The sequence below is a fragment of the Alligator mississippiensis genome, chromosome 6, assembly GCF_030867095.1.
Source record: "Alligator mississippiensis isolate rAllMis1 chromosome 6, rAllMis1, whole genome shotgun sequence".
Lineage (NCBI taxonomy): Eukaryota > Metazoa > Chordata > Crocodylia > Alligatoridae > Alligator > Alligator mississippiensis.
Genome location: NC_081829.1, coordinates 34,427,566 through 34,443,611, shown reverse-complemented (window position 1 = coordinate 34,443,611; position 16,046 = coordinate 34,427,566). Strand labels below are relative to the sequence as shown.

Here is a 16,046-nt window from a genome sequence, read left to right as displayed (position 1 = left end):
CCTCTCTCAGTTCTGGCCTGGTCTTTCAGTGCCTCCAGGCCTGCTCGTCCCCTCCTGGGGGACAGCAACTGTCCATGTTTTAAGGGCCACAAAAAAAAGGTCCCCATCAGTGGATTTGCCCCATGTGGGCCAGGTGTTTTATGGTCATGCTCAGAACAGGCTGCATTCAATCAGCTTCAGAGTTGGTTTCCATGACTGAGTACATGCTGCTTCTAGTAGCATTTTAATGACAGCCAGTGTATTTTAACAGGGGGGTTTGCTGGTATACAAATATAAGATAAGGAGTTTTCCACCCCTGCCCCATGCCTCACCTTACATTTGAGTAAATACAGTATTCAGTTCTAATGAATATAAGTGTGTGTGTGGTGTGGGGGAAGGGAGATGGGGAAGGAGATTTCAAAAGCACCTGAGTTAGGAGCACAAGTCCAATTAACTTTCAACTGGATCCATGCTCCTGCATCACCTAGGCACTTTTGATGACCCTATTTTTTTCCATGTATATATTAATGCATACTTGGATTGCTTTTATTTTCCACCATTCTAGACTAGAATGGTTGGTGGCATTCAAGAATTTGAAACATGCCATACATATTAATAGTACATACATACACAAGTTTTCCCTCTAATGGATGTTTTGCAATAGATAATCACAGATTCTATAAGGTCTGTCTGATGGGTAGACAACATTGAGTTAGCTTTTGAACAGAAAGAGCAGTGATAAACATGATGGGTGTCACAAGCCGGGAGGCTGCTGTGACGTGCTGTAATTACAGTATGTCAGAGCAGACTCGATTAATCGAGTCTGCTGAAGCATGGTAATTACCATGCTCCAGCCAGCCGCCACATCTCATGTATCAGCATCCCCGCACTTCAACATGGTGGTGGGGGTGCTTTATCTAAAGCTCAGTTGATGGAGCCACTGTAATTAAAGCCTCTTCCTCCACCACCCTCCCACTTCCGAAGCACATGTAAAAATGCCTAATCAGTGCAAACAAAAGCTGGAGAGCTCAATTTTCCAACAGCCGTAAAATGTGCAGTCAGAGAATACATGCCCAGCATCTGCAGACACAAGCCACAACATTTATAAACCAGTACTTGCAAAAGACATCTTTAAACACCAGTCATACACAACTATTTAAAAATGTGGAGGATACATTTTAAAAGATGGTTTTGAATGCTCAGCCCTTGTTAAAATTAAAAGCTCATTTACCACCATGGCAATCTTGGATTTTGAGAAAGTATGAGGGAGGCATTAAAATCTAACTGAAAAACATGCAGCTTTTCAAGAGCCTGAAAATTTCAAGATAAGCAACAAGCTCCTCTCTCACATCTCTGCTCATTCTCCTATAGTTCTGTATGTATTCTGTTTAATTTGCTTGCTAAATTCCATATACTAGTGTCAACAAAAAGCACATGCATGAGACCACAACATATTTACATGACATTCATGTTGCAGATGTAGAAACAGATTTTTCCCAAAAGTGAAGTCAGATCTGCCAAGTAGACCATTTATTGAAGTGCAAGATGTGTGCTTTCCATATTTCTAATAATGCATTCTCCTTACATGATTGTTTAAAGAAATGTTTCAGTTTTAATTGCTATTTTCACACGAATTCTCAAGACCAGAAGAGTCATACTTTAAAAATCCATGTTTAAGCAAGCATTTTGTGATTCACAACTTTGTCTAGCCAAAGTGCAATGAATTAATTTGGCTCCCTCTAGTTCTTCTCCCTCTTGGCTCCATTAGCAGGGCTGCCTTTTGTTTCTGCTGGACAATGGTTGCTGAACAAAACAGCCAGAAAAAGAAAATGTTTCAATAAATAAATCATCCACAAAACACTGTAGCAACAGTGCATAACTGGCTTCCCAAAACATTTTGAATACTTAGAAGATTTGCCATGGGGCAGCAGAAACGAGACACCGCTAGTCTGGTAATTGTTGTTTCTAAAAGTCTCCAGATCCGATTATTGTCACTAAAAGTATTGCTGTATTTTAGTAAACTGAATTAGTGAGCTATCCTTGCTGGAAGCAGCAAAGTGCTAATAGCTTGTTGGTGCTATGATACTCACTGTACTAGATGCCTGGGCTTTGATGGACAATAACTAGCTGTGTTGCTGGTAAATGCAAAGACACTCTTAACTGCAATGTACTTTATGCTGTTGAAGGAGGAGGGGGTGGGCACAACATAGCAAATACAAACTATCTTAGCAGTTAACTACTGCTTAGAAAGAAGCAGAATTTTGATAAAACACAGTCAGTCTTTGGACACCTTTCCTCTATCTGCCCTCTGCCTCCTCACCAAAAAAAATTACATGCACCAAAAAGCAGATTTTATCAAAATACACAGCAAAATGTCCTAGAAAAAACTCTCTCAATATTCTGGAATCAGCTTTTAACTGGTGGACCTCTGTGTCCTTAGGAAACTCATGGCAGGACTCTTGTTTGAATTCACAGGTGCAGAAAAGCAGCACTCACTCTTAAGGAAAGAATTGCCAAAATAAACATCAATACAGAGTATGCCCTTCAGCTTGTCTTTCTTGTTAGCCTCTCCGGGTTGAACTGTAAAGCTTTCTTGATAGAACTGCAGTATCTGTAGAAAAAGCCAGTTTTCCTGGTTCACAAAAGCAGGGCAAGTCCTTCACTACTCTTCCTTCGTGACTTGCTCACATTTTATTTGTAAAATAAAAAAAAACAGGTTTCTTTCTTCTTTTTTTTTTTACAGAATTAAAATGTTATTTTCACTAGAGTATTCAGAGGTAAATATGGAAGTCCTGCACTGCTTTGATTCAATATAGAAAGGATTCACTGTGAGAACTAGAAGTGAGCAGAAACTGGTTTTTCTGTCTCATAAAATGTTTCAAGATTTCAAAATGTTTTCTGTTTTGCATCTGGGTAAAACCAAACATTTTGAAATTCTCCCCACATTTCTTCTCATGAAATATCAGAGAGAGTTCTACCCCAAAGTAGCTGATTGTCTAGTAATCAGGACATTCCCACCCAGGATGTGGGAGACTCGATCCAGACTAAGAATTTGAACTAGGGCATGCACAAGTGGATGGTTCCCAGGTACTCCCTTTGAAGCTATTTTACTTAGCATACTAGTGTACATACACACACACACACACACACACACACACACGAGGATCCAAGAAGGGTGCAGTGGTGCTGCTGTACTCCTTTTCTGGCCATATGTCAGGATCAGCAGCGGGGGACTTCAAGTCCCAAAGAAGGTAAGACTCCCCGCCCTCCCTTCATGCCTTCCCTTCCATGTTAACAAGCACATTCTTCTTCCATTTTCCCATTCCCCCTTTCTCCACCAGCCGTTGCTGGTGCCTCCACTGTCATGGGCACGAGGAGCTTATATCCTGCTCCAGCTGGGCTGCACTCAGGGGGCTCAGTTCAGGAAAGAGGTAGCAGTGACAGCGGCAGGGGGTAGGCAAGTTTGTTCTCCCCATACCTGCTCCTGTGCTGGTGGGGAACACTGGGCAGGACAGCAGGCAGGGAAGAAGAACATGCCTGCTGCCACTGCTGCTGCTGTCCTGGGCTGAGCACAGCCCTTGTGCATCTCAGCTGGAGTGTCTCCCCTTGTCCCTGGGACAATGGGGACACTGGCGGCAGCAGCAGTGGGAGGAGAACCAGGATGAGAGGGAACATGCCTCTGAGCATGGAGGGGAAGGGATGAGGGAATTCTTAACTTCTTTGGGACTTATAAATGTCCCCATCTGCTGCTTCCTCATATGGTCTGCCCACCCTGGTGGGAGGGAGAAGGCAGAGGATGCTGGGGTGGGGGTGCAGCCCCCCTGCAGCACCAGTAGCTGCTCTCACACCACCTTTTGTAAAATCCTGAATCTATCACTGCTCCCTCCCCCTCTCTACACACATGTATATAATAAAGTATTCACGGACCTAGAGTAGGGGTGCTCAGCCTCCAGCCTGGGAAGCAGCGAGATCCAGCCCATGGCACTGAATATTTGGTGTGTGCGAGTAGCGGCAATTAACACTGCCACTGCCCCAACACCGCAAAATTTCCAAAGTCCTGCAGACCAGATGACATGGCCCTCTGTGCAGGATCCTTCTTGCAGCAGGGCCCTATCCAAAGACTGGGGCTGCGAGTCTAATCATAGTCATGATATGGCATGTGGGACTTGGGGCCCAATCCAGTACAAGCTGGATTGGGCCTGTAGACTGAATCTGGCCCATGGACACACCCTGCATCATTCATCTGGTCCACAGGTCAAAAAGTTTGGGTATCCCTGGACTACAGCAATACTGAACTATATACCAGAGATTAGGAGGCTAATTTAGGATACTCAAATCATGTACAAGATGACCTTGATCCTGTGGTTCTCAAAAAATAGATGGAGCATCTTAAGCTATTGGTTACTCTGAGGTCACCTGGTCTACCCTCAGTTTTGCTGTATTTGGTCATTTTATGGGTTATGTATGTGACAAGAATGCAGCTACTGAATGATAGAGGGGCTATTTTTATAAGGGATCTGTGCTATTTCTACCCTGTTTTGGGGGGGGGGGGGGGGATTAGACTGCTGCAAAACATTGTGTGCTAACTTAATATCACAACAATAAATTAGAGTACCAAACCAGACCTCTGTGTCATGGAACGTACCTGCTCTCCAGCATTAAAGCAATAACAGTGTAGTGACAGCTATTCCTTAGAAGAAGACACTTGTATTAATTAGTCCAGCAATTTGCTTATATTCAGAAACAACTGGAAGTAGCCAAGATTTCACTTAGTGATTCATCCTTTCCTTGGATCATATATATATTTTTTGCTGTTTTTACTCTTTCTAAGCTCTACCAATTGTACATATAATTGTCAACCCAATTCTTAATAATTTCCTAAAAAAAGAACTGCTGCAAGACTGAAGAAATATCCCTTGCAGATTCCTTTTGGCTTAGGATATGCACTATTATTCAAATTGGCTAAGTTCAGGTAAGTTTTGGTAAAATGTAGCTTTATGGAAGAATTCTATACCTTTTACCTGACCTGTATTTTATGCCCAACACATCCACTTTAAATGCTAGAATAACAATGGCAAAATATAATACTTACATGGGCCATCTGCAGGACCGTAGTTGAGGAAAAAGACCCCAATCGCCAGTAAAACAACGGTCCTCCACATCATTTTACGCAAGAGTTGTACGCGCGTCACTCCTCTTCTTAACATGGCAGAAAAAGCCAGAGCCACTGAAGTCCCAAGGATAAAAACAAACCTGAAATCAAAGAAACTGGTCAGGACTTGGCTGGCACAGCCTACTCATTCATCTTCCCTGCTAGTTTAAAAGCCTGTGGGGTTCAAACCCAGAATGTGTTACAACTTTTTTTTCCTCTACAGACAATGCTTGTCAACCAAGTGGTCCAAATAATCTAGCCTTCTATCTTTTCACAGAACAAGTCCAGGCATAAAGGAGGAGGATCAGTGACTAGGCAAATTGTTCAGTGAACTTTCACATTTCACATGCCCCTTAAACAAATATAGTAAATGATATGGGAGCCTATTGGCAAGAATTGGCCAAGAGGCTCCCTAACTTCTTCCCCTTCGTTTAATTCCATCTTCCAGTTTGCCCTTCACTTTTCTTTAATTCTAACCCTCGTCCAGATTATACTACGATACCATGGACAGGACAAAATGCAACTGGGATTGCCTTAAAGCAGTGGTTCTCAATCTCCTACACAGCTTCTGTGAATTGAGTGGCACTCAATTTAAAAAATGAATTTATATATTACAATGCTTACCTCCTTGCAGAGAGGCTGGGAAGTGGGGAATCGCTCAGGCAGGGAGAATTCTGAGCCTGTGCTTATCTGCTCATCTCCTCAGACCTTGCTTGTTCCCTCACAGCTAGTGGCACCCTTCGAAGGATCTGGCAGCACCCCAGGGTGCCCTAGCTCCCTGTGCCAAGTAAAATGGTATTCTCTTTTACCTTTATCCTGTAAATCAGAGGGTCCCAATCCCCAGACCGCAGCCCAGGACCAGGCCATGAAGGGTTGGCTGCCAGACTGGAAGTCCAGAAGTGACTGGCATACTGTGGACCGGCAGCCAACCTTTTTTTATACCAAGTATAAAAAAGGGTTGGCTGCCACTCTGCAGTATGCTGATCACTTCTAGACTGCAGTTTGCTGGTCTGCGGTCACTTCTGGTCCACGGTCTAAAAAGGTTGGGAACCACTGCTGTAAATGACTTGTGGAATTCACAGCTATTAAATATTATTCTGCCTAATTAATAAAAGGAGTGATTTCTTCCCACATTTCCCCAAAGTTTATATGAATTATTAGCCCCTTCAGTTACACAAGTCAAGGATAATGGTATAAGAAAGGAACCCACTATACTTTATTTACCAGGAAAAAATGGATAGCTGGCTGATGTCATGAAAAAACATTCAATCCACTGTACACCATCACACAATTAAAGGTGAATACAATATGTGGATTTATACCTTATCTTCTAAGTCGATGTCCTGTGCAGGATGCCAGACTAGACAGATTGTTGGGTCTCTCTTGATAGAGCAAATTGACTTTTATTAGTACATGTTTAGGATTGTGAATCCAAAAAGATGACAAAGCCGGTAGGGAAATACAAATCGCCTGAGTGAGGGACTAACATTAGAGGGATGGGGGTGAGGAAGGGAACGCAACTAGGTTACAGAAAATACAAGGTTAGCCAACTAAGCCTGGGGGGTGGGGGAAGGGGGGATAGGGGAAGGAGAGGGTTCGCAATGCTGAGAGAGAAAGAAGACACACAAACCCGTTACAATGGTCCGCAATGGTGGAGGAAGTAGTTCGACAAAAGTGTCTCAGTCCATAGAGTCTCATCATGGGGGTCCTCTTCGGGTGGAGTGGGGTTGTTCATTGCTGAAAAATCCTCTCGAAGTGAAGTCCATCTGGTGCAGAGTGGGGGTTCAGGCAGTCCTCTCTGGGTCCAGTCCGGCAGTGGTTCATCTGGTGGGGTCAGAGTACTGGTGGTGGCCTGTGATGTATTCCATGTAGATGTCACAGGACCAGTGGATAGTGTCAGACACCATGAGGCAGCGCATCAGCTTGGCGTAGCGGAGGGAGAAGCTACAGGCACACAGGACACTCTCGTTGCTGAGGTCCCAGGCTCTGAGCGTTCCCATGACGAGCATGTCGACCATCACATCATAGCCACGGCCCCTCAGGATGGCGGCCAGCAGGGCGTACTTCTCCCACTTGCGAGCCCAGGCGTTGGTGAAGGCTTGGTGCCGGTTCTCGAAGGGGATGGTTACGTCCACGATCACAACCTTCTTGGCCTCTTCATTCATTGATGACGATGTCAGGTTGCAGCCAGCTTTCACAGCCCGGGATGGTGCATTTCACAGAGATCTCCCCCGCTGTGGCCAGGATGGCCCTCACCAGGCAGTCCTGGACAGCATTGCAGAGGAGCTGCCAGGCTCTGGCGTGCGGCTTGAAGCAGCACGGCATGTGGGGGAAGGTCTCTACCACATAATCGCACCATTGGCACCTCTTGTCCCAGTGGCCAAAGCAGACGGCCCCATTCAAAGGCAGGTAATTGAGGCAGGCGCAGTGGAGGAAGCACCAGTCCGTAAAGCACGTGAAGCTCCTGCTGGGCATGAAGTGGTTGCTGGAGTCCCACTTTGAGGTGACGCCGAAGACCTTGCCCTGGTCGGGTTTGGCCCTCAGGTTGCCGGCATACTTGTTTTGGACAGTGTCCTTCAGGAACCTCTCCAGGAAGGTCCTTGTGCGGGGTGTAACGGTGACGTGGTTGGCGTACGGGGCTGGTTGCAGGGAAACTCCCATCTCCCGGTGCTCCACAGTCCAGGTCCAGACACAGCCAATGCATTTCCTGAGGCGGTGCATGGTGTTGCGGGCTCAGCTCCACAGCAAAGCAAAGTCCCCGCCATCTCTGCTGAACTTGCGCTCCAGTGAGCCGCTGAGAAAGGTGGCGAAGTCACATCCGGTCGGCTGTCTCGCGATCCTCTTGCAGGTGGTCTCCTCAAGGGCACTGGTAGTGATGATACTTACCATGGCATGTGGGCAGGTCAGGAGGAAGAAGGTGTGTGTGACCATTGTGATGTCACAGAGGTCTCCCATGCGGGGGACGTTGGCACCTCCCTGCCGGTAGGGGATGTGCAGGATCTTGTTCCTGGCCCTTAGTGGCAGATGCAGCCACTTCTTGAGCAGCCACCGGATCTCGGCATCTGTCTTCTTGAGGGGGGTCTTGGGGACCGCTGAGCCTCTCAGGACGAACACAATGTGGGGGATGAGGAAGGTGTTCACCGTGTCTATCTTCTGCCAGGGGGCCAGCAGGGATGAGTCCAGCATGCCATCAAAGATCCCATATGAGTTATTCCATACCAGATGAGACCCTCTCTCTTCCAAATTCCAGGAACTTTATTCAACAGCTTCAGCTTCCTTTTGCACCATTTTTTCCTCAATTTCTTCCATTTGTCATAAAGCTCAAGCTAATAATCAAAACAATGGCTTTCCCTCAGGCCCAAATATCTATTAGCAATGATTGTTTCAGACAGAGAGATCAAAAAGCTAAACTCAGCAACCTGTTCTGGCTCTTTCACCCCCCTCTCCATCTTATTCCAGTCACCAGGGGGGTATTCCTTTTTGCTTCAAAGGTAAAAAAACATTTATAATGGAGTTTATTTAGACCTTCTTGCTTTAAGTAAGCAAGTTTTTAATCTATCTCATACATTCCTGTAATGTAGGTTTGATGTTAATGGGTTGTAAAGTGGGTAATAATTTTCTGACTGACCTCTTCAATCAGATTAGATCATATTATTGACCGCACTGTTTGTTTTATAACCACAATATGATTGTGGAAGAATATCTCTTGCAAGTTGCACATTTGTAAGTGCCCATTAAGGCAAAGGATGACAGATCTGCATGTTTGGCACTTTTAAAATATTTCTTTTTGCCTTGCTGGGTGTATTCCCATCTGCATCCTAAAGATATATACTTACTTCCTGGGGTTCTTAGAGGGAAACTTCATGGCTTTGGTCTGCTTTTATTAAAAGTACCTCTATGCTACAAAGAAGTAATGAAACCCAAATTTCATAATGTTTAAAAAGCAAGAGACCCATTTGAGAGTCCAAAATTTTTAGAAGTCCCCTTGGTAAAGCCATTGTTTCTATTTACACTACAAAAAGGCTTTGGAAGTCATTTCATAATTAGAACTAGAACTGTGTTTTTATTTTAAGTAAGCATCTTGTATATCAAAAATGTCATTCTGCCAAAACTTTTCATAATAATGTAACAAATTTCAACAAAACTTTCGGCAGGAAAGCTTGTCCAAATGAATCTTCCAATCAGAAGCTAAGACAGAGACCATCCAAGAATGGATCTGCCTAATTCACATCTGGGACTTGAACATGGACTAACTTATTCAGTAGGTTTCTAACCATTGCACTATATGCCACTCCTCTCTCTCTGGCCCAGTAGCTATTTATTTATACAAAGTAGAATTCCCAGCAGAAGACTGCTCACTGTTCTATTGTTACTGGTGGTTACGACTGTGGCAGAAGTCCACCTTTGTTTCTCCCCAAAAACTCTGCTCTGTGACAATTTGATTAGGATGGGCCCAGCAGAGGAGACACATCTTTACCCTATCTCTTTAGGTAACCTGAGCTGGATACATTCCTGAGGGAGGGGGGAAACCTGCTCCCTCTGCCTACATGATTGGTATCACGTACCTGGGTGAGGGGCTTGCTCCCTGGTGGACTAGTCTGTCCGGCAACTAGTGATGTATTTCAAATTGGTTGGTTGACAGCCAACAGGTGCTGGCCTCCATTGGACCAGGTAAATGGGGTCACAAGGGCTATATAAGTTAGGGACTGCCCAGGAGGAGGGGGCAGCAGCCATGAGGGAGACTTAGAGACAGAGAAGAGCTGTACCATTTGAAACTTGCTCTCTCTCAAAACTCATGATCAAGGAACTGCCTGCCTCCAGAAGGAATCTCCAACTGCCTCTGGATGATACTTGTGAGTAAGCTACCTGAGATCTAACTAGATGTTTAGCTTGCAGTGGCTCAGATGCGTGATCAAAGGCTACCCAGCCAAGGGAGTTTGCTCTATGGGATTTCTCTGATGTTGCTCTACCTTGTACCCTATTCTAACCCTACCCCAAAGGAGTTCTGCTTTGTACCTAGTGTGGGAGACTTATTGGGAGTGGGTCTAGATTATGCCTTGGGGTCCCCTTGGTTCAGCTGACTAAGGAAGACCACTACTTGTGCTTCTGACTGAAGGAAGCATCCCAACTTCTTGAAGTGAATCAAGTACCCTTGAGGGCTACTAGGCCTGTGTTTCCCAGGGTACGCAGAGCCAGAATCAGTCCAGAGCCCTGGGTGGTGGCAGTGGAACCCCCCGGCTAGCAGGTGTGCTCCAGGAAGGGGGTCAGCCAGACGCGAGGTGCCCTCAGGGAGGCACTCGGAGCCTGGAAAGTGGTCAGACACAGTGAGGTGGGTGGCTTAACGCAGGAGTGCCCCCTACTGGCCTGCCACAATGACAACCCCCAGGGATGTGGGACATTTGCATTCTCACAGCTATGATATATGCCCTAAATACTAACTAGTAGTTACACTAATGTTAGAAATGCTCATTCTCTTTGTTTTCCCTTTCCCTTAAAACTTTAAAAGATGTCACCTTTGCTCAGTGAAATTCAGAAAAATCTTGCAAGAAGGAACAATTAAATTCCCACCCAGCTGTACTCAAACCTACTTGTTATGGATCTCCTCAGTAGGCTCTAACAATTATTTAGATTCTTTAAAGACCATATGAGTGTCAATCACCTATTCATACAAAGTATACGTTTAGAAGAGAAGGAGGTGTTAGGGGCAACCACCCAAGGCACCACTAAGTTGCAGGGGCTTGGGGGAAAGCAGCTGCTGCTGTCGATTGTACATTCACCATCATGAACCAGAGGTCACCACTTCTGTTTTCCCCTAGGCACCCAGCGATGTGCCTACAGCACTGAAAGTAGTAGTAGAAAAATGCTAACAATGAATAATAACACATTTTTCTTTTCCATCTATCCCCTAATAGATAATAGTCTAATCCTCCCCCCCCCCCCAAAACAGGGTAGAAATAGCACAGATCCCTTATAAAAATAGCCCCTCTATCATTCAGTAGCTGCATTCTTGTCACATACATAACCCATAAAATGACCAAATACAGCAAAACTGAGGGTAGACCAGGTGACCTCAGAGTAACCAATAGCTTAAGATGCTCCATCTATTTTTTGAGAACCACAGGATCAAGGTCATCTTGTACATGATTTGAGTATCCTAAATTAGCCTCCTAATCTCTGGTATATAGTTCAGTATTTATATCCAGTAAAGCAAGAGGATACTATTATACAGTTGAATAGATGTACATATTTTGACATGTACACCTCTTTAACAAATAGTGCTCTCACACACACACACACACACACACACCCCTCTCTCCTCAAAGAAATGAGGAAAAACCTTTTTTTCCTAGATAAAGTAGATACTAGGGCTAATGTAACAAATGTAAGTTAATCAGGTTTTGTGTATTTACCCTTAGGAAACTTTTCTCACTACTGCAAACAACAAGGGTAACATTTTCAGAAGTGCACAAATAATTCAGGACCTCAAGATCATATATACAAGCCCCATCTACTTGCTGCTGTTTTTTGCATGTCAAAGCTTAGCAATTAGCCAGAGTAGACTGTTAAGAGTGGCTCCCCAAAATTCCCTGTTAAGAGTATCCATCTCTTAACAGTAACCCCCTGTTAAGAGTACCCATCCCCAAAATTGCTCTCAGTTTTTCTGTCTTGGGAGTGCTAGTGCAGACCTCACCCTAAGTCCCTTTTCCAAAATGCGTTAGTCTTGCACATGACTTAAGCACTCTTGAACATTTTAGCCTGAGGTTGAAAAAAAGCCCTTAATATGATTCTCCACCAGTCTCCATTTAACTGTAACTTGGTGCTTACTTGAGTTTTAGGAATTCAGGCAAAATCCCTTCTAAGAACTAAAAAAGTAAGGACCTGACGTGAAAGCCCAACAGCAGCTGCTACTATTTTTCTTTTAATCAGGTTGAATATATTTATGAAAAACAAGTAGGATACAAAATATAAAACAAGAGCTTGGGCTCTCAAACTAGTATGTCATTACTCTCCTGGTCCTCTTGGGACATGGAAATAGATCCGAGGCTCTGTATGCATTGCTCTAGTATCTCTCTTTTTTTTTTTTTTTTTTTTTAATAAACAACTGAAAATTAAGTTGAACTCAGTGACTTACCATGGCATGACAAGATCTGCAATTGTTAGACCTGCAATTAAAATCAAAAGCACACGTTCAAAGTTTGGATAGTATTACTTTTAAAATAGATTATCATTAGAAATAGAATATGCTTCAAATCAAATCCAAGGATAAATCTTTCATAACTAAGTTGCATGCCACAGAAAAGCTGTATCGGCCTAATTAGCACATAACTAGGCCTCTTCAAGTATATCTAAACCACTTCCCCAAGACTGCCCTTGTGAAGCACACCTTGACTGCTTGCTCTGCATGAACCAAATCCAGAAATGAGGCAACAAAATCAGTTGAAGGGCACCCTCTGACATCACTCTTAATCATAGCAAAACTAACATCCTAAGAGCAGTGGCAGTGGGTACCCTTCTCTGAGGCTGCCACCACCTTATTGCTGGATTTGGCATGTGCAGAGTGGCGGGGCAGGGCATGTTTCCTTGCAGCAGTCTCAAGAGGACCAGGAAAGCTCTTCAGAGATGCCCTTGGTTAACACTGAAGCTGATAACATAGATAGTTCTTGGTATCTTCTTTTAGGTACAAGAGCAGCAAGACATGAAATTTATATCCTTATAATCTCAATCTTTGTATTGAGACCACATGTAAATAACCTTAAAACAAAGTAAGCAACCATCATTTCTATTACTCCTTTGGAAAAGTTATACTTATTGTCCAATTTCTTCCAAACAAAAGCAAGCTTGTCAAAAGGAAGGTATTGGGTCTCTTGTTTTTTCTTTGTCCATCTTCCTTGGGGATCCCAACATGTTTGTAAAGTGTAAAAATATGAAAAGACTGACCTATTTCTAGTCTAAACTTCTCTTGACTAAGCTTCCAATGTTTTTAACAGTGGAGGTACACAAATATTGAACAAAATTCCAATAACATGGTATACTCTTCATCATTTGGAGTCTGTAAAACAAGAGCAGATATCCTTTTACAAGGTATACACTTGCTCAACCATTAGCTATTGGTCCGAAGCAAGGATTACCAATTTAAGCTCTGTGGTTGTGTTATACATCAAGTAAGTCTCAAAGAAAAGATGACAGGCCCTCCTGACCAGAAAACTGAGTCTGGGAAGAGCTATAGCTACCAACTGTATTGTCACTCTTGCTGTTCTTAGAGCTAGTACAATTTAAATTATTTGTATTATGCATCAAAAGAAAAAAGCATCTACTTTCCTTAACAGATGGAACCCAAAAAAAAAAAGGAATGTTAGATGTTCACATTAAAAAACAGATTCCTAAAACTCTTAAAGACTCAATAAGCAGCCAAACAAAATCTTAATAGTCATAGGCCACTGGTAGATGTTCAGTTAAAGGCATGATAAAATTTGATACACAATCCCAATAATTGTGCTTCCTGTCATACCGCACATGCCTAGCAGGAAGCATGATTATGGAATTGGGAATCAAATCCCTGGTTGCATATATACATTCAAATAATCTGGGTTAATTTGTTTGTTCTTGTGACAGAAAAACTAACCCAGAGCCACATGTAAGTTTGGCTCTGGGTAACTTTACCCAAACCATTCGAATGTACAGACAGCCAAATGCTGAGACCCTGAAGAGTGGAGAGTTTGAAGTGATGACACTGCACAGCTAATAATCAAAACAATGGGAATCCCTGTGTACACAATCTCAGTATACTCTGCAGGCTCCCTTAGTCAGACTGGCAACAGCAGTGCATAGGACAGCTCTGATTGGCTAACCCAGACTGCCCATTGTCAGCCTATGGTGTCAGCATGTACATGTACCCACTCTCTCAGCAGAAACTCTCCAGGAAGTGATTTAACTTTAGTTGTTCCTGTTTATTTTTCTCCTAGACTGGCCATTTTTACTCTGGGAGAAAAAGACTGAACAACTGTACATTGAGGATTTCTTCTGGAAGAGCAACAATGTTCCCAGGAGAAACTGAATGTTTGTATGAAGCCCCAGTCATGCTATGCTGTTGGTATAGGCTGTCCCTGTACCAGCCAAGTGGTGCTTCCCAGCCACAAAAGCATATGGAGCCCTTTGCTCCTATGTGTTCCTGTGGCTAGAAGCACCCATCAGGTGATCACAGCTCCCACCGTAGAGTGCATGGGAGCTCAGAAGACCAGCCCCAGTCATCTGACAGGCACTCTAAACAATGGGGAACATAGGAGTCCTTCAAGGCTCTGGTGCTGGCCATGTATTTAGTTTGCGGCACTATGGGAACCAGCCACAAAGCCATTATACATTTTTTGCACAATAACGTTTGGCTTATGCCCTGTTTTATCATGCCGTTAACTGAATGAACATGTGCCCGTGTTACTACTTAAGATGTGATTAACTGGTTAATCAGGTCTTAAGTGTAACACTTGCCAAGGGCCATAAAGATATATACTTGTTGCCTATTGTTATTTTTATTTCACCTAAACATTTGTATTAAAAACACTGGATCATTGAACAGAAGTTATGAATGTATATGAATAGCTCCTTAGCATTATAATTTTTCAGAATTAAAGCTGTTTGAAACATTTCAGAATAACAAAATGTTATTTTCTTAAAAATAAATCTTTTCATGGAAAAATATGTTTTTGGAGAAGGAAACTTTGAAATGAAACGTAATTTTGTTACAAAATATTTTGTTTTTAATTTAAGATATTTTCCTTTTTTGTGCTATAGAATTAATTGAAACTCAAAGGCTTTTTTCTTCTTTTTTTCCCCTATTACCACTCTAACTTTACCAAAAATATTTGAGTTACTACATGACTAAGCTACAGTTTCATTTTACCAAAGTAAGTTACCTGTGACAGAAGTAGAATTAACCTAGAGATATGTGTGGTTTTTAAAGATTAAAATATACATGTAATTAAAGTGTATATTATGAAGATGGTGGTTTATAATCAACATCAATTGATTGGCTGACAAAAGTACAGAGAGGTAATTATTGTACTTGGCAACCTACATATCCATTTAACAGACAGCCCTATACCAGGAATCCATTGTTACAATATGTGACTGAGATTTGGTTGATAGTAACATGATCTTAAAAGCCTCTCTCTAGCTTTCACAAGTCAATACACTCTAGTGAAAAGAAAGGATCAGCAAAACTGGACAGTTACAGACCCTGCTTAAACATAAAAGGAAACCTGCATAGACTATACACTAACTATAAAATGAAAGAATGGACTCTAGCTAAATAAAGTAATGGTCCTCAAGTGGAAAGACAAAATACAATTAGATTTCACATGCTTATTTTAAGATCAATATTTTTCTGCTGATTTGCTGAAGAGGCTTTTATGACATTTAAGCAGAGTTCATTGTTAAATACTTATAGATAATACAATAGGCCATATTAATTCTTTTTCTTTTACAGATCAATTATGAGTTTGCTGATTGGCTTAAAGTGTTGTAGGATGAAGCAGAAAGATTAATGCTATACCATACCGTTCCATGGAGTGTGTTCAAAGAACCAATAGCCCCCACCACCATAGTTAACAAAGACCATGACAGTCAGGGACAATCTAGAAAAGCAAACAAATGAGAGGTATATTTTTATCCACAAACAGCACAAAGTCAAGTTTCAAAAACATAAACAGAAAAGGCACACTTTTATTGTGTAAGTTACGTCTAAACTCCACACTTCAAGATATGCCAAATCAAGTCTACATATGTAGGCAAAAATGTATTCAAAATTCAATCAAGCCTACAAATGGAGACTAGGAGTGGGGAAAAAGACAGTAGGATAAGGCTTAACTCTGTCATGGGTCATAAATATAATTACAGGACAGGCTTAAGGATGATTTTGTCC

At 42.7% G+C, this 16,046-nt stretch overlaps 1 protein-coding gene across 9 annotated transcripts in view; it reads right to left on the bottom strand.

The window, feature by feature from the left end:
- The window catches only part of LOC102558169 (heparan-alpha-glucosaminide N-acetyltransferase), a 361,824-nt gene that overhangs the window by 127,393 nt on the left and 218,385 nt on the right, over positions 1–16,046 (bottom strand). For 7 of the 9 annotated variants that reach the window (XM_059729770.1, XM_059729772.1, XM_059729775.1 and 4 more), the window contains 3 exons: positions 15,683–15,759; positions 12,264–12,294; positions 5,072–5,232 (listed from right to left, as the gene is read on the bottom strand). In XM_059729770.1, coding sequence (XP_059585753.1) covers positions 5,072–5,232; positions 12,264–12,294; positions 15,683–15,759 — 269 coding nt within the window. The remainder of the gene's footprint in view (positions 1–5,071; positions 5,233–12,263; positions 12,295–15,682; positions 15,760–16,046) is intronic. The other 2 variants (XM_059729771.1, XM_059729773.1) reach the window with 2 other exon arrangements.